The following is a 26,298-nucleotide window of genomic DNA, read 5'->3' as shown; positions in this document are numbered from 1 at the left end:
AGCTTTAGCGCGTAACTTTGTGATATTAATGAACGTCCGTTACATGCAAGCCATTGCCAAATCAGTTGCTACAAAGCTAATTAAGACTATCAGCTCCACACAACTCTCTCTGGATTTCTCAGTATGGCTATGTTCAGAAGATTGTGTCTTCTGGCGACTTTCGCACGCTCAAGTAAAGTGGTCCATCATGTTTTTTGAATCCTCCGTTTCCTCCGTTGGCGCGTATCATGAGGACGCGCCAACAGTTTTGTTGTCATTACTTAGAATTCCTCATGGGGGCGACAGAAACTACGCACTACAGCTTTAATAGGCAACTTAATTTTATGCAATATGTAGTAGGGGGTCCCTGATCCATCTCTCTTTAAGTTAAGGTCCTTAAAAACGTTGAAGACCCCTGCTTTACAGTGAAGGTTATACAATTATACAAAACAGCAAACAAATCTGCAGCTGTTGAGCTTTCTGTATGTGTGACATGAAAATGTGTGAAAGCCTCTCGCCTTGTATGGAGATCTTACTGTAACCAAGTTGTGAAAAGGACCACACAGCACCATCTAATGCTAATGGAATCCTAAAATAAAAACCCATAATCCTTCATAACTTTGTAAGAAAAAAATAGCTAAACGTATTCTTATTTTTTTGGGCTTAATTTGCATTTCTGCTCGTCTCTCATTAGGGGCAAACAAAAAAAAGTCAAACAGTACGCATGAATGGAATGTTTTAAAATAATTTATTAGGAATTTTAAAAAGTTTTTTTTTTTTTTTTTCCCAAAGGAATAAACATGACAGGAAAAAGAAAATCAGAAAATGTTACAGTGTTGACAAGATTGTTATTTTACAGTGAAAACAGCATTAAAGTATGAACTACCATGGTAGCCCGCAGCAGTGTCAGCGAGTGTATCAAAATGTAAAACCTGGTACTTTGTAGATCCAGAGTGCTTTGTTCTTAAGCTAACATTCGCAGGAAAACACAATTATCGTGATCGGCCAGTGCAACGTCCTAGTAGCTCTGAACATTATTGTTTTGGTCTAAAAATAGCTGTCACGTTGCTACAGTCTGTGACCTCCAGTGGATATGCAGTGATGGATTATTTTTTTTGTGGGGGTGGGGGTGTGGGGGGGTTAAACAAGAGTTAATAAGATCCCCCCACCCCACCCTTTCCTGTTGGAAAAGCCACCTTTCTAAAAAGGTTCAACCATCCACACTTTGACATAGATGTTAATGTAATAATAAAAAAAGTCAGATTAAAAATTCACATTTGCAACTGAGGTACCCCCCCCCCCCAAAAAAACAAACAAAAAAAACAGCACAAATGGCACATTGGGAACCAATGTGTATAAAACCATATGACACGCTCACGCAAACATCGACACAACCTGCAGAGTCATACCAGTGTTAACTGTGCATGCCTGCTCCTGCATACTACTCCTTCATTTTCCTTTCACAAACAATCAGCACATATTGAAAATCACAGTTAAAACAACAATATGACAAAGTAAGAAAACCGTATGTTTTTTTTCTTCTTTTCTTCCTCTCCTGATAGACGAGCATTTTCACACCCATCAATCCCCAAAGGTAAAGTGTTGTTCCAGCCTCAGCCTCTCTCCTGCGGAACTTGTAGCGTTTCAGCTCGTTTTTTTTTTTTAAATGCATTAACAGAATCAAAATGACACGTCCTTTATAAAAATGCCTGGAGAGGAATACAGCATGTACATACTGAAATGTTCTCGACCTCCATGTGAAACTATGATATGTAACAGTCAAACTTTCCAACACATACGGATTGATGAAAGAAGCGATCGTATTATTTCTCCAAAAGCCTCCCGCACACAAACATTAGCTGAGCCCCGCCCCCCCTCCCAGAAACCAGTCATATTTACAATATTTTACAAAATTGTACAGCTCATGTAGGCCTATTACATAACTGTGACTAATGCCCCTTGTCGTCAGACCATTATTAGTGTTACAAGTCTTTGTTAAAAACCTACCAAGATATACACTTTGTGACACATTTTCAAGAAATAGTATTAATCACAAATGTTTTGTTAAAATTCAGTATGAACTAGTGACATATACAGCTTTCCAGTAACAGCTCCTGACCTTTCAAACAAGCTTCACCTGGAGATTTCTCTCCTTTTCTCTCAGAGAGATCAGGTTCAGAGATCAAGAAAACACAGCCAAAATGGATAAAGAACCAACGTAGCCATCGCAAAAAACAACAACAAAAAAAACAGCAAGTTGAAATGACAGAAGAAGAAACAGAAAACACTAAAAATACATCATCTGTATGTGTGGCTATTACATGTGGTGATAAACTTTTTCGCTCCTTTTATGACCCTTTTCTTCTTTTCTTTTCTTTTTTTTTTACTCAGGAGGTGGAGTTAAGGGAGGCGTCAGTAGGGTGGGCTGGGTTCAGGCTGACACCAGGGTGGGGTTTGGAGGAGGGGGGGGGGTTCAGCTGCCACAGCCAGAGAGGTGGACTGGACAGAGACAGGCCAGATCAGCTCCAAAGCAGCTTCAACTCCTTCCAGCTCGCAGTCTACAGCTCTGCACTGACACACACACACACACACACAAACACCTGGGTTACTCACAGCTGTCTCCCGATCAGACAGTCACACACGTATGTTAGCTTTAAAACCAGATGGTGACTTACGCTCTCAGTGATAGCCGTTAGTGAAGGCCGTGGCGATCAAAGGGCCCTGTGGGAGCAAGCACACAAGGTCCAAGGTCACTATTTGTTTTCAGACATTTCAACAAATGTCACTTTATGAGGTTTTTTAACATTAATATGCGTTCCCCCAGCCTGCCTATGGTCCCCCAGTGGCTAGAAATGGTGATAGGTGTAAACAGAGCCCTGGGTATCCTGCTGTGCCTTTGAGAAAATGAAAACTCAGATGGGCCGATCTGGAATCTTCTCCTTATGAGGTCATAAGGAGCAAGGTTACCTCCCCTTTCTCTGCTTTGCCCACCCAGAGAATTTGGCCCACCCATGAGAGAGAGAGAGACATCATGGCTTTCAAACGAGAAAAGTGGCAGTTGGTCAAGGCCACACCCCCACCCTCCACCTTGCCCCCCCCCTCTCTCCTCCTCAATAGCATTTAAAGCTACAGACAGACACAGAAATGGCACATCCTAAGGAAAGCTCATTGTGGGACTGGCTCTAGTGGTTGTAATTCTGCACCAAGGCTGAATTTCGGGAAAGAGACTTCAGATACAGTATTAGGAGACTACTAAGGCCTATATAAAAGCATCCAAAGAGCACCATGTCATGGGACCTTTAAAAGAAAATCTCTGAATTCACTGATTATTTCCTTTCTTTCAGGTTGACGATGCTAATCGGGGGGGAGTGAGCCGCTGCTGTGTTTTGTTGGGAAAAATGACTGCACACATCCTCATGAGTCATGATGGCTCACAGCTGAGACACACAGCCATATGAATAAGAGTGTTTCCCATCCACTAGTTTTAAAGCAAATTTTGAACACCTAAATCTCATAAAACAGGTCCTATGGTTGACAATGTATTGCTAAAGATGAGCAGAGCGGTGAATGGAAACGGATTTTTCAAATAATGGTGCGTTCTTTTTGTCCACCGAAGTTGATCTGCCAGTCGTTTTCCGGAGTTACGAACTGGAAGTTGCAAAAAGAACGCCCCCGAGGTCGTATATATACGACTCGTCAAGTCGTCTGAACTCAGAGGACCCCGAGCTCACTTTCAAAGATGGCTTCGTCGTGCATCACACGTAGTAAACATTGTGGTTTTCTACAATTTTAAGCACTTTTGTCGTTGTTGTAACCAAATGAAGTCGTACACATAGTGCTGTATACTGCTACCTATAGACATGTCGCTACAGTCTTATTATGAGTTAAATACCACCTAATTAGTTATTTTGTAGCTTGTGCAGCTGAAATTGCGCGAGAGAGCGGTTGCGTATATAGACAACAATGGCTTTAAGCCGAGTCTTGAGCAGAAAGCAGAGCAGTAGCCTAACGTTAACGTTAATCAAAACGTAATTTTCATGTATCAAACTGTGAAATATATGTGTGTAATATGTCAATAACTGGGTGAATAGAATCCTAAATGTTACAAAAATCTTTTCTCCGACTCGTAGTATTGTGTGACAAAAAGAACGCAACAACCAGCGGTTATTCGTTTTTCGACATGGATGTGACTTCACACTCGAGCTACTAGTCGCGATTACAAGACAAAAAGAACGCACCATAAATGATGGCGTTGCTGGACCTGCTTTCAACATTAGTATCAATTAGGGCTGAAACAATTCCTCGAATAACTCGAATAATTTGATTACAAAAAATCCTTGAAGCAAAATTCTTTGCCTCGAAGCTTCGTTAAATCAATGTAATTAAGTTGCACAGTTTGACGCTTTTGTGGACACCATAGACTGTATATTAATAGTCTATGGTGGACACAAGACTGACGGCCCAGATTACAAATGAAGGGAGACGAAAATAGCGAGGGTCTAAGAGAAGAGACAGGCGAGAGAAAACGACAGAAAGGTTGGGATCATTTTAAGCTGCAAACATGCTGCTACATCATCTCTGTAACAAACCTCCAGTGTACTCATCCATTCCACGGAGCCAACCCGACACGAGGTAGCTAACGTCTGCTGCTCTCGTCCACCGCGCTGTTTACACAACTAGCCTACAGCATGCTACTCTGCTAACAGCCATGTTTTACACAACTAGCCTACAGCATGCTACTCTGCTAACAGCCATGTTTTACACAACTAGCCTACAGCATGCTACTCTGCTAACAGCCATGTTTTACACAACTAGCCTACAGCATGCTACTCTGCTAATAGCGATGTTTTACCAACAAGCTAAAACGAAAGCTGTCAGTTTGTAGTCTAACTGTTTATTAGTTTGCTTCTAATCTTTGGAAACTTAGCTGCTGCTGGAGACAAACCGGCTCCTTCCCCAGCATGGCTACTTAATATGCACGTGAATGACGTCATCATGCCGGTGATGTCTGCATTCTTTATTCTTTCTCCTCACTGTGTATTAGGCTTCTGAAAATGTGTCCCCCAGAACAGTGTAGTTGAATAGCCCTGCTGTAAGCTTTGTACCGTCACATTTACCCTCTGGTCAGTGAACAGCTCTTTTGCATCCAGTGTAAAGAGCCAGAGGCAAGAACGGGAATAGATTTACATTTGGGCCACCAAAAATGTACTTAAATAAAAAATGTTGCTTTTTTTAGTACACGGCAATAATAAATATTTACTATTGCTGTTTACTAAGTATTTCTTATCCGATTACTCGATTAATCGATGGAATAATCGGTAGAATACTCGATTACTAAAATAATCAATAGCTGCAGCTCTAGTATCGATACCAGCAACTTCACAGCAACGCTTGTTGCTGGAGAGTTTAGTTATTCTCTTTCTTGCAGAGAGTTAGATGAAAAGATACTTTGGACAGAGCCAGGCTAGCTGTTTTCCCCTTTTGCCAGTCTTTATGCTAAGCTAAGCTAAGCAGCTAGCTTTATATTTAATGGTCAGACAAAAGAGTGGTTTCAATCTTCTTGTCTAACTCTTGGCAAGAAGGCGGATTTCCCAAAATGTTGCACTACTGCTTTAAAAATTCCTCTGCTGCCCCTCTGCTCCATCTACATCACATCACAAGTGTAGTTGGAGAAAACAATTCAAGAAAGAAGCTTAGATCTGATATTAAAAGGGAAGCAGAGACAAACATGGCATGATGGGCCAGAGGAACGTAAACATTGCAGCTCTGTTGATTGTGTAATGTTGTTCCCTTCAAATGCCCGTTTGGATAGAAACACACCTGTAATTTCATTGGATGCAACAGTTACAGCTTTAAATTACAGGAAAAGGGACAGAAACTAGTCTAATACAGAACTGAACGTTTCTAAAATAATAAAGCAATGAGTAGAGAGGAGACCTTACCCCCAGACTGTGGCTGAATCCAGTGCTTGGGGCGGGGCTTGCAGCGCTGAGGTAACTGCTGACAGCCGACTCCTGAGCGGCTGTCCCATAAAGGTCCGCCATCGGGCCCGGGCTGCTCGTACCTAAGAACCCAGCTGTGCGAGACTGGTTGGAGCCTAAAAGTCAGATTAAAAACAACAATTTTTAGATTTTCTTTATTCAAGATCATATCTATAATGAATATTTTTATAATAAGAATGGCTCCAATGTCCACAAATAGTGTGAGAGGTGTCGCTCGTAGTGAACGAGCCCGCAGAGAATTACCACCCGACTCTGCAGTTCAGCTCTGTGGAGCATTTCAAACTGTACAGCTCTTCCACCTTTAAAACTGATTTTTTTTTTTTTTACATATTAGTTATAGGTTTTCATAGTCATATCTTTTCTATTTTATATTATGTGTCTTGACTTTTCCACTGTCACCAAGACAAATTCCTTTGCAAACCTACTTTGCTGAGTTCTGTTGGAATTCTGTATGTCATGAAGTGGGTCCCCTTAATTTCCCATTAAGCATTGCAATAATCAGAAAGAATAAGGCCTTTTCAATGTCCATACCTCTAACTACTGCTGCTGCCGCCGCTGCTGCTGCCATTGGTCCATATGCTGTCAGAGGAATGGCTAAATAGACCGAAAGGCAAAGATCCAGGTTAAATATCTTGTTGGGAAAAACACATAGCAACTATAACTAATGACATTACTTAAAGTCTCACTCCAGTGACCCCAGGAACTTTCTGATCATTTCAACCAAGCCTTGAGAAGACAAGGAAGTAGAAGTAAAAACTGTCTATGATGATATGTATAAAACAAAGAAAGAGGGCTTGGTGAGGTCACTGCAGGGAGCCTTTACAGTGAAACCTTCCTCATTACTGTCAGCAATCCTGCCTTCAGATAGAGACCGGGGAGGACTGACAAACACAAACATGCAAACCAAAGAGTGTAGCAGACTGACAACATGCTGCTTGTAAAGCCCAGAGGAGGGACTGACTGACCTGTGAGCTCAGGGGGGTGGGGTGAAGTCAGAAGGGGAGTCCTCTCTAAGTGGAACTCTAAAACAGAAACATCAGAGTGCTGTTGAGACACACACCACCAACGCCAGCGAGGAGAACACACACACACACACACACACACACACACACACACACACACACACACACACACACACACACACACACACACACACTCTCACACACACACACACACACACACACACACACACACACACACACACACACACACACACACACACACACACACACACACACACTCACACACACACACACACACACACACACACACACACACACACACACACGTAGGGAATCACCTCCGAGTTGAAAGCAGGAGGTATGGAGAGCACATATTGGAATACACAAGGTTTGAGGGATGCAAACAGGAATTATAGGATGGAAGAATCCTTATAGTCAATAAAGTAATGTTAAAAACCGGAGCACATAGCAAGCAATACAGCAAATGTTACAATTATTGCATAGAAACTGTATGTAAAACATCTCATTTTTGAAGTAAGTCCCATAATAGCACACACACACACACACACACACACACACACACACACACACGCAGATGCAATTCCACTCTCTGATATTTACAAGCAGCTTACACTCACAGTGTTTCACGTGCTTCTATGGACACATGTTTGTATTTGTGACAGTGTGTCTACTGTTAGGTCAACACACAACTACACTGGTTATAGTTTGTGTATCCATTCAGAAGAGCAGTGACACCAAAATCATCCCTTTTTCCACGATAAATCATTCAACACAGGGCTATACAACATATTTGGCTGCTGCTCAGGGAATGAGTACACATGTGTCTATGCTGCAACTATTTAGATGGATTGCTGGGATATTTGAACATGGGTAGTTCCTGGTAGCTTACAAGAATGTGTCTTTCTAACATCATAGTTGGTGTAAAATCCCTCAGCAAACAGGATGGTTTAAGTTACTGCAAGTCCTTTAAATTAGACGTGCTAGTTTTCAGGTCCATACTTGTATTTTGGTTTTCTACTAGAACATGTTTACATGCTTTAATGTTAAAAAAAAACCACAATTCTTCTCATACTGTCGGTCTGAAACACTCCGTTTTAGCGCCTGTCTCTTTAAACCCCCCCTCTTGAAAAGCCTAGTCTGCTCTAATCGGCTTGTGAGAAAAAAATGGCGCACCTTTGCAAAGATAATTCTCAACCCGTGGGTGGAGATACTCAGATGGGGGCCGGTGTATTCTAATGAGCCTGCATGTGACATAAGAAGGAGCCAAATCTGAACGGCTTGTTGAATCCCATGTTTGAGTGTATAAGCTACGAGGGGCACAGGGATGATTTTAGTGTCTGTGCTTTCATTGCATGACGGATGACTACTGAGCCCAACTCTTAAGAAGTTTACTTTTATGTTTTCCCCCATTACCATGCAACTACAATGGTGAACACTTGAATACTTGCACCTGCTAACTAAAATATAGCCGTGTATCTATTTCTCAGTTAAAGTGACCGAAACATGTCAGAGTGTATCAGGAGGAGGAAGTGTGCTGTGATTACCAGGGAACTGGTAGGTATATCCAGGAGTGATGCCAGCATAGCTCCGACTGGTGTAGGTGGCTGTCTGGAAGCCTGGGTAACCTGTGGAAACAAAATCACCGTTAACATCTGGATCACTGCAAACACCAAGAACAGCCATTATGCACAACATGAGTAACAGGTGTGCAGATGTGCCGCCCCCTAACAGTGACGCCTGGTACAGTCTGTGACATGCAGGTGGGTGATATTCTACACCTGTGGTCTGGATTTCTTCACAAGGACAGGAATGAACAGCGCACTGGCTTTGTCTTCCGTTTCACTCTCAGCAGAGATTGTCTTTGTAGACAACACACAGACACCTGGAGAACTGACCTCTGAACAACTTTCAGACGGATAACAATAACTATGACGAGCACCACGCGATACCACAACTAATTTTATATTTTTGTATTCTTTGTGTAAGCGTGGTGGCATATGCCCTCATGTGCTCTGTCTAATCCAAGCACTGAACTACTGAAGAGAAAGGTGCTGTTCTCAGTCTGACCAGTAGGTGGTAGCAGTGGTGTGGCAAGTTCTGCTTCAGATGCACAAACAGGTCCTGACTACTGTGAGTACAATACAGGTCTCTTTACAAATTGGCCCTACTGTAATGGATAACGTTTAAGTCGATGAGGTGATCAGAATTGTTAGAGCCAAAGTACACACATTTACACCTGAAGTTCAGTTGACTCGTCATGAGGAGCACTTGTCAGTTTGAGGTAAAAATAAACAGTTAAACAACAATAACAACAAAATAGCCATGACTATGTCATAGTGACGTTATCAGGGTCATCTCTGCTTAGGCTAGAGACGAAGAATTTTTTAACAGAAATCCTGTGTTACATGCTGCATTCATGTGGTGTCGGAATTACCGAAAACATTAGTTCACGAATTGGAAAGTGTACGTGAACGCCACTTCAAGTTGGAACAACAACTTGGAATGCCGGGAGGAAATTTTGGTGCACAACTTGCGGAGCTGACTTACTACGCAGAAACATGGCGGACGAAAGTAAATGTTGGGTTGATGGTAAGACTGTTTTTTAATGAATTCATGTATTGCATATCAATCTTGCTCACATGTAATTTGTAATATGGTATTACGTTGTAACCATTAGATGCTGCCCAAGTAGAGTGGCCTAGAGTTGTTAACTTATTTTTTAGCATTAACCCTGACAACAACTCAGGAAAGCAATATTTCAGTGGTTTTAGGGAATGTAACATTACAGGTGTCTCTAATATAAAGCTTCTAACTGGAAATAAATACTGGAAACAGCTGTCAACATGTTTTTTTAAACGCTCTGAGCAATAAAATACAACACATCTTTGTAGCGTCCATGTTGTTTTCACGTGACGACTTAAATCTCATGAACACACCGAAGTTGGAAGACCGACTTACCAACTCGAGAAATGGAGTCCGAGGAGCATGTGACTGCACCAACAAACTAATGCTGCGTTCCAGACACAATTTGTTGCCCGTTAAGTTACAACTTCAAGTCACGACTCTTCGTGTCAGCAAGCCAAGATCTGCTCGCACAAGTGGCTGCTCACACACACCGTCAAAGCTGGCTAGCTAAACATTGTGCCGTTGGCAGGGTTCAGGATAGGCTACCTAACGTTGACGCTAGCTAGCGCTAGCTGATACTAGCGATTTCTAGTCGGCGACATATTTTGGGCTTCATTTCATAAACATAACCTGTAGTAGTACACAATCGTATGTGTATTGTTTTGATTACAATGTGCGGAATTACTTTACGTTGCCTATTTATGTCTATTTATTTATATTTCTCACCGTTAACCACCGGCGTCTGTACAGCAACAACAGGGGTCGCCATTGTTGTTTATATGTGTGTGACGTCAAAAACTGTAACTGGGAGTACAACGATGTGGTACGAGTTCACGGGTAGTAAGTTACGGGTTTGACTGCCATTCCAGGGCACTTTCACGGGTTACTGGGGTTGCCTGGAACGCAGCATAGAAGTATGGGGTTTAAGGGGTTGCATTGTGGGAAATATAGGAAGTTGGAACCAGTATTTTTTCGGAGCTTGACCCCCTACCAGAGACTGAGTCAGGATATCGCCTGCCTCTGATGCTTCTTTTTTTTTTTTATCTGTCACTAAACTAAATGGAATATGACATTTAAACATATAATAACCATATATGATTCCTCGCTCCAACTACAAAACCAAAGGTGATCGTGCCTTTGCCATTTTAGTTCCAACCCTCTGTCTGTTAGGTTTGCTGAATCTCTTGACTGTTTCAAGCGTCTTTTTCCAAAATGTCTGTAGAGGAGCGCTTCCAGGACTCAAATTGTTTGCTTGAGGTGCTCTTTGGATGGGACAATCATATATAGCAAAACTCAGGAAACTCCAAGGCACTCTCTTTAGAAAAAAAAGCCTTTATTGTTATGGCTTGGTCATCTTAAACCTGGGATGAAGTCATGTATAAAGTCAAAGATGTTTTAGATGATTCAACGTTGCTTATGTTGTACAATTCCCTAATACTCCCATATTTTGGATACTGCACAGAAGTTTGGGGTAATACATACCCTACTAACACAAAACCTATGTTTTTGTTACAGAAAAAAGCATTAAGGATTATCAACAAGACAGGCTACAGAGAACACACTAATAGTTTATTTATAAAATCTGGACTTCTAAAATTCAAAGATTTGGTTGATTTGAAGATTTAGATTTTTATGTGGAAAGTTAAGCAGAGAGTTTTGCCTATGGTTTTACAAAATTGATTTACTCCTGTATCAGAGGAAGATGGCCATAGAAGGCAATATCATTTTAAAACTCTTTTCGCAAGTACTACACAAAAACAGAGGTGTTTTGTTATATTTCTATGACCAAGCCATAACAATAAAGGCTTTTTATTTTCTCTAAAGAGAGTGCCTTGGAGTTTCCTGAGTTCTGAAATGTTTATTTTTATTTATTTATTCATATGTATTGTGCATGTGTGTGAAGCACTTTGTAATTACGTGTTTGTAAAAGTGCTATATAAATAAAGTGTTACTTACTTACATTATGAAACTATAATGTAATGTACAACTAGAATGTCACTGACTAGTTTGAATATGTTTAGCTGCAGGTATTGACAAGTAAAAAACACTGCAGATAACTAAATATTCACAGTTGTGCAGTCGGAGTAGTGAGGCTTTTTTTTACTTCTCCACGCCACTTCTAAAGTCTGAGGTCTAGGTAATCAAGGCTGCACGGTGGAGAGTTGGGAGCTGAGTCAAGCAGCCCAGTTAAGCGGTCAGCTTTCTCCCCGTGAGGCCCGACCTTTAAAACAGCTGCCGACTCAGTGCTGGAATACTTATTGTCATGTTCATGTATGCAGACACATCCTTCCTGTTCTGATCAATACCACCTTACCTAGCATACCAATGCCCAGCATGAAGGCGTCCATCCCATAGGGCATCACGCGAGAGCGCCCCCTGGCTGAGCCTGTGGGGGACATCACCTCCTTGGGCTGAGCTTTCTTACACTCCACCTGTTTCCAGACAAAAAGACAAATCAGTACACTTAGTTTCTACGTGACATGGCGACATTAGGAGTGTTGTCTGACAAATCAAGCTGCTCGCCATTTTGTTGTTGATCTCGTGGAAGTGGATCTCGCAGACTTTCTCCACCACGTCCTCGTTCTCAAACGTCACAAAGCCAAACCCTGGAGAAGAGGACAAGGCGAGTTTATGATAAAGTTTAAGAACATTTCACACAGTAATGGTGGGGTTCAGACAGTAGGCCGTTCTGTGCAGCAGTACAGCTAATAGTCTCCAGTAATCAGTTCTGTAATAGCCACTTAACACATTTGCCCCCCCTTCCCCTTCTTTCAATGCTGCCATTCTGCACTCATCCTGTCTTCCCTCCCTTCCTGGCCAGAAGGCCCGGGCAAAGCTGGTAGGCTGTCATAATCGATCAGTCCCAGGGTGGGGAGGAGGTGCTTAAGGAGGCTTTACCCTGATCCAGATTAACGGACTGGCTAATTAGACTAGCTACGTTCGTCTCCTCCAGCTCAGCCCACAGGAAGGAGGCCCATGGGGGGTGGGGGGGGATCAATAGATACCCTGCAAGGACCGGAGGAAGAGTAGTAAATCGACGAAGAGAAGGACAGACGTAAGGAAGGACCGAACAGGAAGTTGAGAGAACTCTGTCTCACCTCTGTGTCTGTTGGTGGTCTTGTCGAACATGAGCATGGCATCGTCGACCTGGGGGGAGACAAACAACACAGTTTTTTTAGATGTCGCTCTCTCTCTTTCTCTCTCTCTCTTGCCACGCGGCATATTGCCTGACCTCAGCCCTTCTCAAGTTCTGCAGGGAAGCTCAGCAACAGATGGACAGAAAGGAGGGGGGAAGAGGGAAGGAGGGAGGGAGAGGACTGGGGATGGGCGACAGGTTACGCAGAGTAGCCGAGGGGGCAAAGACAGGAAAATATGAAGAAATACTGTACAGCAAGCCCTGCTGCTGGACTAACAGACATAATGGGTGGCATGAAAAGTTGGAAGTCGTATTTGCTGCTAAACTGCCCCGGTCACAATCCTTCTCACAGAGAGCCCATAATCCGCCGCCTTTCTCCCCTCCAAAGTTTGACATTCCCATGGCAACTGTACAAAAAGTCCATATAAAAGAGCCGAGCCAACATCAAATATGCTTTATGAATAGTGGGAGAGTGCCAGTGAGACAAAGAGGGCAGCAAAGAGAGAAACACTGACACACACAAAAAAAGCAGAAAGGTGAATCCTGTGGGCAGGTGGAGACTCGATGAGAGGGGAGAGCTGATAGCGAGAGGAAAAAGCGACAGGTGGAGATATGGTAAAAAGAGAGCACAGAGAGTCCTGTAAGAGAGGGGAAGAAAAAAAAAGAAAAAAAAAAAGATTGGGTCAGAGTGGAAAGGGAGGAGAAAGAAGAGACAAAAGGAGAGGGAGAACAAAGAGGCCTGGAGGCTTTGTTTGTTGGCACAGTCAGCCATAATTCCTCCTCCTCTTCTCCCTTTGACCTCTCCCTCCGGCCCGGCCTCCCTTTTATAGAGCAAAGACACAGGTGTCTATTCTATACATACAAACACACGCGCACACACACACACACACACACACACACACACACACACACACACACACACACACACACACACACACACACACACACACACACACACACACACACACACACACACAGAGTGAGTTTCTTATGTCAAAGTTGACCTACTCTTCTGCTGTTTTCTTCTCCCCCTCTCTCTTGTTAAAAGCTGACATGTTTATACTCCAGTCTGCACACAGAGGTCCAAATAAACATTTGGTAAATTAATCTCTGCTCTATAATAAGTTTACTGGATACAGTCCACTGAATCATTTTTCATAGTCACACACACACACACACACACACACACACACACACACACACACACACACACACACACACACACAGACAGACACTCACACAGGACACAGTGTGTGTAAGTGTATGCCTGTGGACCCCCCTAAGGGCAGTTTGCCTACAGAAAGGTCAAAGGTGAGTGAGGAGTGTCAGTTTGAAAGGGGACCTGTTACTCTGATGCCTCTCAAGTCACTGCTTCCTTCCAGCCTGACATTTGCTCAATGCCTGCAACATGTTCCACTCCTAAAAACACGCTTTATATTTTTTTGCCATTTAGCTGACACTTTTTTTTTCCAAGAGACCTGACAGTAGGAACTCCTCAGATTGCCAATTTTCTTTTTTTTTTTAAACAATCAATTGTACCGAAAGCAAGGGTCAAGAAGACAATGCAGACATATTTGATCCCGACGTGAACACACAATCGCCCTGGAGGATGCTTCAAAACTACAACTGACAACGCTCGCGGTTGCCCGTTAAAACGCTGCACGCTGAGTTTATGGCACATCGCTGCTTGATATTTCAAACACTGGGCATTTAATGGAGTATCGCCGGACAATATTCCCTCTTATGCTTTTTTTTTTTTTTTTTTTTTTCACCTCTCATCTTCCCTGTTATCCCCTGCCCATCCCTCTCCGCGCTCCTTTGTCCTCACCAGGACGGGACACAAAAGGTCCAGTGAGGCAGTCTAATCAGGAACTTCCATGGATGGCTGGAGCCTACATTTCACTGTCCATCCCTCGATATCTCTCTCGGCAAAATCCATCTCCTCGTTATGATTGAGGAGGGAGCACTAGGGAAACTCGAGGCCAAACCTTTGGAACTGAAAATAAAGTGCCGCGCCGTCGGACCAGCCTTTGCATGTTTGACTTTGAAAAGTTTCGAGGGGCACGAGGTGCAGATCGTCCACCTGCTCTTTCCTGAAAACATTTATGGGATTTTTTCTTTTGTTTTGTACAAAAATCAACCAAACCTCACGTGGCACTTAAAAATCACACACATTATTGATGGTCAGTTTGACATGAGAAGACAATTTTAGGAGTGTGAACAATCCAGAAACTTCCAGTATGCAGATAAGTTCTGTACAAACTAACTAAATATTTGTCTAGCTTTGTACAGAGGCATAATGGCCTCCGTAAACCCCCCCCCCCAAAACCCCATCTTTGCCCCAGTTCCCTCTCCTACGCCTCCGCAAACCTCTCTCAATCAGGCCCTCCCTCCCTCGTCAGTGCCTTTGTCAGCCCATCATCTATTCTCTGCCTCATGTCTGTCACAGGCCTCAGAATATAAGAACTTGGACAAAAGTTTATACAGAAATATATATATTTTTAAAAACACACACACACACACACAAACAAATGCAGGAAGAAAAATGAAGGCTGAGTGACAAGTTTGCAGGTTTTTGAGCATTAGTCAACTTTGCATTTATCGGTACTGAAGTCCTGAGTGGACCCCCACCCAACACACACTCGCACACACTCATGCTAACACCCCCAAACACCACCTCATCCCTCCTCCTTCAGAACAAAACCCCCCTACCCACAGAATTACTTGGGGACAATGGGCAAGCCAGGTAACCAAGGTAACGGGCCAGGAGGGGGTTGTGGGTAGGAGCAGCTGTTACATCAGATTAATTCAGATTCTGATAATCCCTCCTTCTTCCTCACCATCACCACACACTCACTACAAAACTTTTTCTCTCCCCACACACACACACACACCCTCCTCCCTCCCCCGTCTCTCTCTCTCCGCTCCCTCTTCAAAGTCCCCCTAACTTCGCCTGCTGCTCCCGGAGCCTCTCAGCCTCGTTATTTTTCCCTTCCTACCCTCTTCAAGCGTTTTCTCTCCCTCCTTTCTCGCCCTCCTCCTCCTTCCTCGCAGTAACCCCTTCACTTCAAGGCCCTCGCTCGACTCCGAGTGAAGGTTTTCTCTGAGAATTTCTGGTGAATCAGACTCGGCTGAGCTGGTGGGATGTGGTACTACGTGTTCCTAAGCTGTTGATTTGTTTCGGCACTAATGCCAACAAGACAAACTTCCTGGGACTCCATAATATGACTGAAAAATCAATCCTCTCCATTCTGATCAATATTGCTGATCATTCCGTCGAACATTTCCACCACAGTATGTGTGTGTGTGTGTGTGTGTGTGTGTGTGTGTGTGTCTGTTGGTGTGTGTGTGTGTGTGTGTGTGTGTGTGTGTGTGTGTGTGAGACATCTCAAGAACTTGAACGCTCTCTTTAAACATCGCTCACCTTCCCAAACTGGTCGAAGTACTGTTTCACGTCCTCGATGGTTGTGTTCACTGACAGGCCTCCCACAAAGATCTTCTTGGTTCGTGTCACTAACTGAAAGAGGAGGAAAAGCACAGATAAACACTTTTTTCTACTGACTATCGTTATCATCTTGTCCATTTTTAATCAAATTACATATATATATATATATATATATATATATGTATTAGGATCGCAGTTTAAAAGGACATGGCTTAAAACAATTGTTTTTACATTACAATTACTTACAATTGTTCACTCTACTACTTTAATTCTTTGAAATAAATCTATTGTATTATTAGTGTCAAATAAACATTACTCAGTAACACACCGGTCTTCATTTTTTTTTGCACTTGCTGTAATTGTTACTACTAATAAGTTAGCGCTTTTCTCAACACTGCCCCTAAATCACAAGCACAATAGTCATCATGCTCTCGTTAAAAGCTCATTTAGACGAGACATAGCAGAACACTTCACTTGCTTTAGGTGGAACTTAAACTTTGGGCATGTTGTATTTGCAATTTTCAGAATTATCGTTCTGAAAGAATAAGGAATTACACACATTGGTGAACATTAGTGAGGATTAGGTGCGATGACAAAGTCCTTGAAAAGTATTTGAAGGAATTACTGCTCTCAATAAAACAACCAAGAGGTAGGAAAGAAACTGAGTAACGTACTGTTTTGAGCAACTGAATGAAAAGTGTGTTTGCAGCATGGTTACTGCTATTCATTCATCTGTAAAGTGTACTGTACAGACATTCATGATTATATTTTTAATATCATTTAGCGTATTGTTCAGGGTCACAGGGGCCATTATTAAACCCTGTTTTCACTCTGGTGAGGGTTAAACATGGCCCGTGGAGCCCAAACAGACTAACAAAACATGTTGTCTTTTTTTTTCTTAATGTTACCCGCATCTGTTTGGTGTGATCTGATTTACAGCACTCACAATATTTGAATAAAAAGCACTATTTCCTGTGTTGGACACAAAGTAAATCCTGGGTGCAAGCAAACACTTGGCACTTGTCATTATTTTGGTTATTTTGCATCAGTTACACTTTATTTCTACGAGACGGAAAATTAGCTTGCTCAGTCATACAAAGGAGAAGACAAGCAGCATCTAACGGCAGAGTTTCCCATCAGTGGCTATATATACGTGATCATATCTTGTTTATATGTGATGATACAATGTTCTTAGAATTTAGTGAGAAATCAGATACGAGGAAACAGGTGGTTGGCTAGATTTACACCCATTAACACTGGATGTGTGTCTTCAGATCCATTACAATACACACAATATACAGTGTATCAAGAAATACCTGTTTTTACTAACAGGACATACATTATAACACAAGCTGCGTATACATGTGAGTCAAACTGTGACAGAACATTTTTATTTATTTCAAATTAAAATGAAAATATATATTTTTAGCAAGTATTTATTACTTAAAGCTGGGGGTGGGGGGGAATCAGTATTAATCTTTTAGCATATTGTAATTCAAGTGGTCTTAGAAAAAAAAACTAGCCTTCTGCACCTCCTCTTGGCTCTTTTTTAGGCTTTAGAAAATCTAGCCGGTGACAGGAGACTTTGGCCAATCACAGGTGTTTTCATAGAGAGAGCTTTCCTATTGGCTGATCTACAAATGCAGATGCACGTCCCTTCAGATGGTGAAAGCCTGATTGAATGGCAGAAACCCTTGCAGAAAAAAAGTTGCTATTTTAGCATTGGCAACAATTGCCTAGACTTGCAAAGTAAACCACAAAAAAGCAAGACGGACTTCATCAGACAGAGTCTAAAAGAGAGTCTGACAATAAACGTAATAAAGCAATATCAATATCAGCGAAACGTTTCAGAGCTGAAGAGAAAAGGTCGCTAATAGTTTAGCCTTCTGCTAACCGTAACCAAAGGCCCGCGGCTGTGGCTAATTTAAGTTCATGTTTATGTAGCTAGCCAGAGCCTCAAATCACAGAATGTCATCTCAAAGGGCTTTAGAGGCCCACAAGCGTGCAAAGAAAACAGGACGATAATTCTCATAGAATTGCCACTGTGTAACAGCATCAGGATCACCATCGCGATGGGGATGATTGAAATGAATGACTAGTACTGGTACAGGTTACTGTATGAAGTGCGTGCCTATGCCTGGGCGTGTCTGGGGGGGAGGGGCTTAGAACAGAGAGGGGAGAGCTGCAGGAGGACGGCTGTATTTTCAAATTCTGCCATCCAGAAAACTGCCTACCCCGACTTTAATTTCTTTGTCTGGAGAAACCAACTATTCTTTATTTTTGAGCTATGATTCGCTTTGTTGTTTCACAACCGTTCACACCTCTGTATTTATATATTACGCATTATTATTATTATTATTATTATATATGCATATGTACATTACTACATTCCTTGAACATTCTGTTTACATTCAGTTTTATTCATTTGCAATCCTGTCTACACTAATTATATTACGTCATTTCTATTTTTTCTATTTGGGGGTGCTTGAGGCCCAGGAGTTTCATCGTCAACGACTACTTCTGTTATTGTTGCATTGCATCGTGGGACGATACTGTCCATTAACATTACATTCAGCAATGTCAGGGATTCATGTTGGTCTTCTATGTGTAGTTCTTTTTTTTTTATCATTTTATCCTTGTGAACACCTCATACGTGGCCATTTTTTCAGCTGGGACACATGATGGGTCACCGACGCAACAACCTATGACGCAGCCAAAATCTGTTCTGTTCAGTTCAATGTTCCAAAGCCACACGCATGCATGCACACGCGCACACACACACACACACACACACACACACACACACACACACACACACACACAAATGCACTACCAGTATTCCTTCATGCCGTTTGTCTCACTAAGCTATCCTTTCTATTTCACATTGTTGTGTTGGTAATGTAAGAGACTAACCGGCTAAGATCAGGACACAGCGTACTTGAAACACAATACAAACGTTTAGGTAGACTGAGTGTCTCTGAAGTTGTGACGTTTTTGTTGAACACGCGATCACCTAACAGTTCAGTGATGTCAGCACTGCTCATCTTCATCAGATTACGCGGCATTAGTGCCGATAAGTGACACACGCTAACTCGACACACACACTCTCACCTGCTGCAAACAATGCCCGCGCAACTAAGACAGGGAGACACTTTGACTCACCTTGGGCTGAGCTCTGCGAGGGAATGCAACCTTTGGGTCGATCTGTGGGAGAGAATACAGAAAAAGAGAGGGCTGGTTAGTGTTGTGTCATGATACAGATGAACCAGCAACCTGTCGCCCTTTACCCTGGTGCTTTCTGACATCACACCCTTAGCTTTCATTCTGTAATGACTCCTCAATGGGGTCCTCCTCCTGGCCTAGCACCGTGTTATCACCAATGCTAAATCAAAGCAATGCTGTCAAAAAGGCTTATTATTCCCCGGCCCTGGCTGTGCTGGAAAACAGAATGACACCATTTAGAAAAAGAAATCTGGATGAAGTTGACTTCAAATGCACAGTATGTTCTCTAAACAACACACATTGGTGATGTGTTCTCATTATAACCTGCTTCAGACAGTAGACCAGGTTCTGACTACGTCCTGGTCTGAACGCATAGCTGTCATTTGTTTACGTGTCGTGTGCGTGTGTGTGTAGTTTGACAGCGATCTAGTGGTAGATGACATAAAAGAGAATGGATTTAACGTCCAGAAGTCAATCATAGATTTGAATTATTTCCACTGACGGGTCAGTTCACAGATATTACATTTAAAAATACAGCTTTCTTCCAGTGGTATCTAGTTGCATATAGTTTGGGTTTTATTTACCCAGGTTCTGAGAGATCAACTACTAATTATACACTATATAGTTTTAAATGTAGCATCTCTTTTCAGAAACAATGTTGCTGTTCGTCTGGATTATCCACAAAACACGCTGCCAACGGTTCTCATAGGAACTGTTAGTTTGGTGGAAAGTAGTTAGTAAAAACGGGTTTATTCAAAGTAACTGTAACATTATTTCAGAAAATTGGATTTTTATTCTCAAAGGCAGACACTCAAAACCTGGGTAAGGAAAACCAAAACTACCTTGGGTGTAAGTGTGAAAAAAATGTTATTCTCATTATTTGGGACGAAACAACCCTTTAAAACATCCTATCTACGTCGAACCTACTGTACTGTCTGTCTGTGATGTTTACACTGAAATATGGTTATTTATATTAGGATAAAATCAAAGATACAACCTTCAGTGTGTGTGTTTGTGCATCTATGTACACCGTGAATGTGATTTTATCCCAGGTTTTTTTGTATGTATGCTTGCATCTATATTCCAGTATGTGAATGATGTAAGAATTGTGGATGCGTGTGCGTGCGTGTGCGTAGCTGTGCGTAGATGGAATGCCTGGGAATGTCCAGTGAACAACCTGCCTCTCTCGTCACTACCGTGTGACATGAGATCTCCTGGAATCTCACACGGGCACTACAATCACAAACACGCCTCACCTCTGCGAGGAGAGCCCGAGCGAGGCAGGACAAGTGTGACCGAAAGAGAGTGAGAGGGCCGAGGAGGGAGAGGAAGATGGGACAGAGGGGAGGGAGCTGTCAATCAAACCACACTGACGTCAAGATCCACCCGGGTTTTTGTCTGTTTGTTTGTGTATGTTTGTTTTTGCCTCTCTCTCTCTCTCTCTTTCTCTCTCTCTCTGCTTTTGACGGAAGTGATGACAACAACAGGGACCATTCAGGTGATCCGGATCGTCCTCTGCCCTGCAGCTCCTCCTTACGTTTACACCCAGGGAAAAAAGCACCAGTTTAACCTTTTTTTTTTTTTTTTTTATATTAATCTTAACACTACAACTACACAAAAATAAACAATAGAAACTGACACGTGTGGTTGAGCCCACTGAATGTCACGCAAGGTAAAGATTGGAGAGAGAACCACACCATGCCATGAGGATGCAATCATAGACAGGCTGTAAAAATTGGAATTTGAGACCGCTATATTAGTCTATACTGGTCTAGTAGAGCTAGAGAACAACTAGACTACTCCACACTGTACTGCTGTTACACTAACAGATGGTGAGACAGTACAGCGCTAAGATTAGTCCGTAACCATGAGAGGGTAGAGTTGAACTACAGTAGAGAGCTAGAGCCTCTATGGTAAACCGCATGCGTTTACCAGAGTAAGGGTAACAGTGTTGTTTCTACTTGAATAAGAGTTGACATCACCTCAAGTTTATTTTCTTCTCTTTTGTTCTTTTCTTTTTTTTGGTTCTAGAGAGCAGAGTGAGAAGACTATAGGCTAAGACTGGAGGATCAGATGCAGAGTCTACTGTTTAGTTTCTATGGTGGCTAGACTACTCTGATAGTCACCTCCGGTCACCAACCCTCCTGATGTCCAACACTCCTGTGCACATTCAAAAACAAACAGACACACACAAACAAGCAAAATCAAACACATGGCAGCACACAGCACATCCGCAGGGGAAGGAAATTGTGGACATTAAACAGATAAAGTGGCTGTATTTATGAAATTGATTTGTTTCGTTGGAAGGAAGAAAAAAAAAAAAAGGTTGATCACAGCCAAAGTCAAGAGACGCTGAAACACTTTGTTCTATTTAAAGACATGTGAAGTCACTTTTAGGTGTCAGAGGCCTAACCACCTCCGAACTCACAGCAAGATAAACAGGGAAGAAGCTGAACTTAATTCTAAGAGAGGTTTAGGAAACCAGGGCAATCCCCTTTTGACCAACTACATCCCAGCTACGCAACAGTTGGCCCCGCGCGCCGCCCGTCACAGCCTGAGCTGCAAACGCACTTAACGCAACAGCCGACTGGGCAGCACTCAACATCTCTGAGGAACAACTCAAGCTTGTTGACTCCAATCCTATTAGCTAGGAGAGCCATACTAATCACATATGGGGTTATGCTGCCTCCTCCCCCCCTCTTCTCTCCACTCAGGTCAGCGTGGAAATGGTTAACGGGGCCACATGTATGCCTGATGCAACTCTGCAAAGAGCTGTGTGACTCTGTTGTGAACCTCTCTGCTGTGCACCTTGGAGCTGCGATTGAATGGAAACTTTGTCCCACAAAAAGGTGCAGTTTGCATCGGCCCGCCACTAACTTTACAGATAGCAGGAAGCCAGGAGGGCACCCTGAAGGGGCGACTAACAGAGCAGCAGTTAAATAAATCACAGTAAAAGCTACTTTCCTATACTGGTCAAAACCGGGCCGCATCTGTCCTTCAACACAATAAGTACCAATAAATTCCTCTGCAGCACTGTATTTGCTCTTTAGCCTCTGGCCTGTGCAAAGCTCTGTTAATTCCAGTGCCGGAGCGGTTCAGTCGGTCACAGCATGGCACATTCTTTCTGTTGCCACTGGAGAACTTTTCTCTCCCCTCTCTAACAGGATAACCTGTTAGCATGAGAGAGAGGGAGGGGCAGGGTGAGCAGTCTAAAAAGGCCTACTCTACTCACCATCCAACCCCTGTGGCTGATCACTGAGCCCTCTCCACGCCAAACACACACACACACACACACACACACACACACTCTCTCTGAGGCTGCCACAGCCCCCACTAAAAAACGCCCACCGACACACCCAACTGCCAGCCACAAGGGGCCCTGCCACACGGCCCACGAGGCTGCGCACGGTTAACACAAGTTAAGTGGAGAGACTCAAATTAAAAAGAGGGAATCGTCATCTCTGGGGGTCTTCCATAAATAAACTTCATAATGCTGCTCATCAGGAAAGGCGACGCAGGGATAAACTGTCATTATCACGACCTCCGCTATCTGTGACTGTTTATGCTGTCTTGATTTCTGGTATCCAAGATTGTAAATGATGTGCATTGTTATCTTTTTTTTCTTCTTCTTCTTCTTTTGTGACAGAGCCATTCTTCAACTGTGGGGAGGGGTCACTATGGAAACAAACCCCATGGCGAGTTAGTGGCGTCCAACCATGATGACGCTACTTGTCATAGCTGTTGTGCCTGCAAAGTGACACTACAGCAGTAGGGCACAAGGGAGACCAAAGATAAATACACACAAAACAAACTAAATTCAGTTGGACTTCTCCTTCAAGCAACTTCCACTCTTTGCTAATTCTGGATTCATAATAACAAAAATGTCTCATTTCCTTGCAACTTTCTACAGAAAACAACCTGTTTTTTGTTTTTTTCTTATTTCCTTCTTGAGCACCTCCACTCATCCTCCAAAGATTCAAGAAGGTGCAATCGCTCAGAGCACAAAAAAGGGGAAAGAAGAAATAGCCTCCCCTCATTTCAATACAGTGACTAACCAGCAGCCATTACCACTCCCACAGAGGAGAGAGGCGGGGGCAGCGGTCCCTATGGCGACCAACGGGGCCACATTGTTCCCAGACCGGCCCACATTCATTACTGACAAAAAAGGCACACACACACAGACACACACACACACACACAGCAACACAGGCGATTAATGCACTTTAAGTTACAATTTACATAGGTGAAAGGGCCTGGCTTTATCATCACGACATTCCCAGTTTTATTCTGCCCCAAGTCTACAGGAGGCTGTGAGCAGTTTGCTCGTTGGCTGCGTTGACACCTTCCTTGATGGTTTCAGGTTGCATTTGCCTGTTCCATTGAGAAACTTTTTTTGAAGGGGGTCAATTCTACCCTTTTGGGACAGAAAGAAGAAAAAAAAAAAAAAAAAGCAGAAAGAAAGTTTTGGTTCTCTCTCTCTCTTCCCAGAGACCAAATCAAAGATTGGCAGTGAGAGCAACACCGTCCGGTTCCCCTTGTTTCTATGGAAATTGACACTGGGTAACATTTTCCTGCTTCTGTTCGGCTGAAGAGCGAAGAGAGAGCGAGAGCACATTCTCCCGTGTGTCTCGGGCTGTCGTCGACTAACCGGCTTCAAATCGTGTCAAGTGCTCACATTCTGAGGTGTGGCAGCAGGACACAGACATGGTTTTGAGGAAAACATCCGCGTGGCGGAACCTCAGTAAATACTAAAATGTAGCAATGATACACCTCTCTAGCAGATTATTGGGAAATCCACTAATCAAACACTGAGCAATGGGATTAGCTGCTGGTGGGAAGTAAATACAGAGAACTCACTGTTTTGGAGTCCAATTCATGCCTGGTTTGGGCCAAAACTTTATCCACGCCGGCCTGATCAACAAAGGTGACGAATCCAAACCCTCTGCAGAGACCGGGGGTGGGGGGGGGAGAGAAGGTATTAATGACACAGAAACTGATGTTGACATGTAATGATACGTTATGAGCAGCGAGGAATCACGGAGGTCAGATAAACTTTCAGCTCCGGCGGAGAAGCCGGCCTCACAGCTCCCTCACCTCGAGCGCTTAGTAACCGGATCTCGCATCACCATACACTCCTTCACCTCGCCGTACTTGCAGAAGTACTCCTTCAAGCCCTCTGGGAAACCAAAACCAAGTGGAGGGAAGACACATGAATTGACGAATCGAGAGGTTAACAAGAAACATAGCGAGGGTGTTTTGGCTTACAGAGAGTCCAACTTCTTCACTCTGCTGAGATTTCCCCTCGCCAAACTTCATACTTTTTTTTTTTTCCAATTAAACAAGTCAGACATAAAATGACCTGTGATCAGGACCCAACAAACTTTCAAGTGCATAGTAATTTCAACTCAAATTTCTCATCTCATTACAAACTGAATAATCGAATTTGACCCATTTTAATTTTCATTCATTCTATGGTAGTTGTGAATGGGTGCATTCATTCTGAAACAGGATTCCTACTCAAACCCCAAAAAAAAAAACATAAACAAATTCAATGTAAACAAACAAAAATATTAAGAAATACAGCTTTTCCAATAAGTTTCCATTAGTTCCATCTGATCCAAGCCAGGATTTGTAAAGAGACAGTGGCATTTTGTGAGAGATAGTGGTGGAAAAAGATTTACCTTGTGTTGTTTGCCAGCTGAGTCCACCTATGAACATTTTGCTGTGGAAAAAAAAAGGAGAAAATATAATATTGTTGCATATTCATGAAAGGAGGATTCCGTGAGATGAATATGTATGCGCTTAAACAGTAAGACAAAGTTGTTATTGATGTTTTGAAAGTGTAAAGGCAGAATTTGAAAGTGTATCATCTCTGATTTAACATGAAGGCTGTCTGTGTGGAGGTGTGCGAGTCTGGCTGCAGGCCAGAGTCCCTTCGCAGAATCCCCGGCTTGTTTCTCAGCTCTGGGAGCAGAGGAGCAAAGACAGAGTTTTTTTTTAAAGTTAGTTTTTTTTTTTTTTTTCGTTACCAGGGATCGTGAGGGGAGTCCGTGGTGGACAGGCTGCTCTGGCTCCCTTCCGTCTCCATTCCGTGTCCTCGCTGTGTGTGTTGTGTGAGTTGAGTGCTGCGTTGTGTCCGAGCCGAGCCGAGCCGTGCCGTGCGGGAGAACAGGCGGAGAGTGAGTGAGTGAGTGAGAGGAGCTGGGCGGGTTTGGCCCGTGGTGACAGAGAGGGGAGCGGGCCAGATGCAGGCTGGGACAGACTCCACCTCCTCCTCCTCCAGTCAGTCAGTCAGTCCCGCTGCGGTCTCGCTCTCATCCCACCACACCGGGGCACGCGGCTCCGGCGTCAAGGCAACGGCTAGCAACCACGTCGCTTCCGCTTCGGCCTTTCAAAATAAAGAAAGCTGGTGGTGACTTTTTCAGAGAGGCAACGGTAATCAGGGATGTGCAGTACTTGTAAAGTCTTTATAGAGATTTGTGAAAACAATGTATTTTGATTACCAAAAATTATGAAAACTGACAGGCAATACTGGATCACTTAAATTGCATGTGTATGAATGCATGCAAACTTTAAAAAAACTGGATTTTGCTTTTTTATTATTTATTGCTAAAATATTTGAAATACTGTTGTATAAAGTAGCACAATGAAGTTTCTTACATTTCACTTTTGATTACTGTTAAGCTTAAATGAGGTAATTAACTGTTGTGAAACATCCAACCAATGCACATGCCCTCTTTGTCAATCTGAAATACAGACCTATTACCATATAAAGAAATGATCATGTTACTTAGCTGATTAAAGCTATGTTGTTTTTGTTTTGTTTTTTTTGTTGTTGTTTTTTGGGGGCACCAAATACCAGATACCAGATTTGGAGATATGGCCCGCTATAAGTGAAGCTCAATC

At 42.9% G+C, this 26,298-nt stretch overlaps 1 protein-coding gene across 3 annotated transcripts; it reads right to left on the bottom strand.

Annotated features, from left to right (window-relative positions):
- Positions 1-1,437: 1,437 nt before the first annotated feature.
- On the bottom strand, positions 1,438-25,730 carry msi1b (musashi RNA binding protein 1b). Of its 3 annotated transcripts, none has more exons than XM_039802549.1 (15): positions 25,422-25,726; positions 25,074-25,114; positions 24,487-24,568; positions 24,250-24,334; positions 19,333-19,374; positions 16,150-16,242; positions 12,688-12,736; positions 12,113-12,195; positions 11,904-12,021; positions 8,509-8,589; positions 6,947-7,003; positions 6,513-6,575; positions 5,922-6,076; positions 2,655-2,700; positions 1,438-2,545 (listed from the first exon to the last, which is right to left on the bottom strand). In XM_039802549.1, exons 1-14 carry the CDS (start codon positions 25,478-25,480, stop codon positions 2,659-2,661), a joined length of 1,050 nt encoding a protein of 349 aa, XP_039658483.1. In that variant the 5' UTR covers positions 25,481-25,726; the 3' UTR covers positions 1,438-2,545; positions 2,655-2,658. The 3 variants fall into 3 exon arrangements, with proteins under 3 accessions (XP_039658483.1, XP_039658482.1, XP_039658484.1); XM_039802548.1 differs by having other exon boundaries at positions 1,438-2,550; positions 25,422-25,725; XM_039802550.1 differs by lacking the exon at positions 6,947-7,003 and having other exon boundaries at positions 1,438-2,550; positions 25,422-25,730.
- Positions 25,731-26,298: the final 568 nt, after the last annotated feature.

Source organism: Perca fluviatilis, chromosome 6, assembly GCF_010015445.1.
Source record: "Perca fluviatilis chromosome 6, GENO_Pfluv_1.0, whole genome shotgun sequence".
Classification (NCBI taxonomy): Eukaryota; Metazoa; Chordata; class Actinopteri; order Perciformes; family Percidae; genus Perca; species Perca fluviatilis.
The sequence above is the reverse complement of the archived record's forward strand: the minus strand, read 5'-3'. Positions and strand labels throughout refer to the sequence as shown.

Excerpts from the sequence above, each read along its gene's own strand:
- msi1b (XM_039802549.1), bottom strand. The coding sequence starts at position 25,480 with ATGGAGACGGAAGGGAGCCAGAGCAGCCTGTCCACCACGGACTCCCCT. Across the intron at positions 25,115-25,421 it reads GACTCCCCTCACGATCCCTG|CAAAATGTTCATAGGTGGAC; the intron begins GTAACGAAAAAA and ends TTTTTTCCACAG. Across the intron at positions 8,590-11,903 it reads GCTGGGCATTGGTATGCTAG|GTTACCCAGGCTTCCAGACA; the intron begins GTAAGGTGGTAT and ends TTGTTTCCACAG.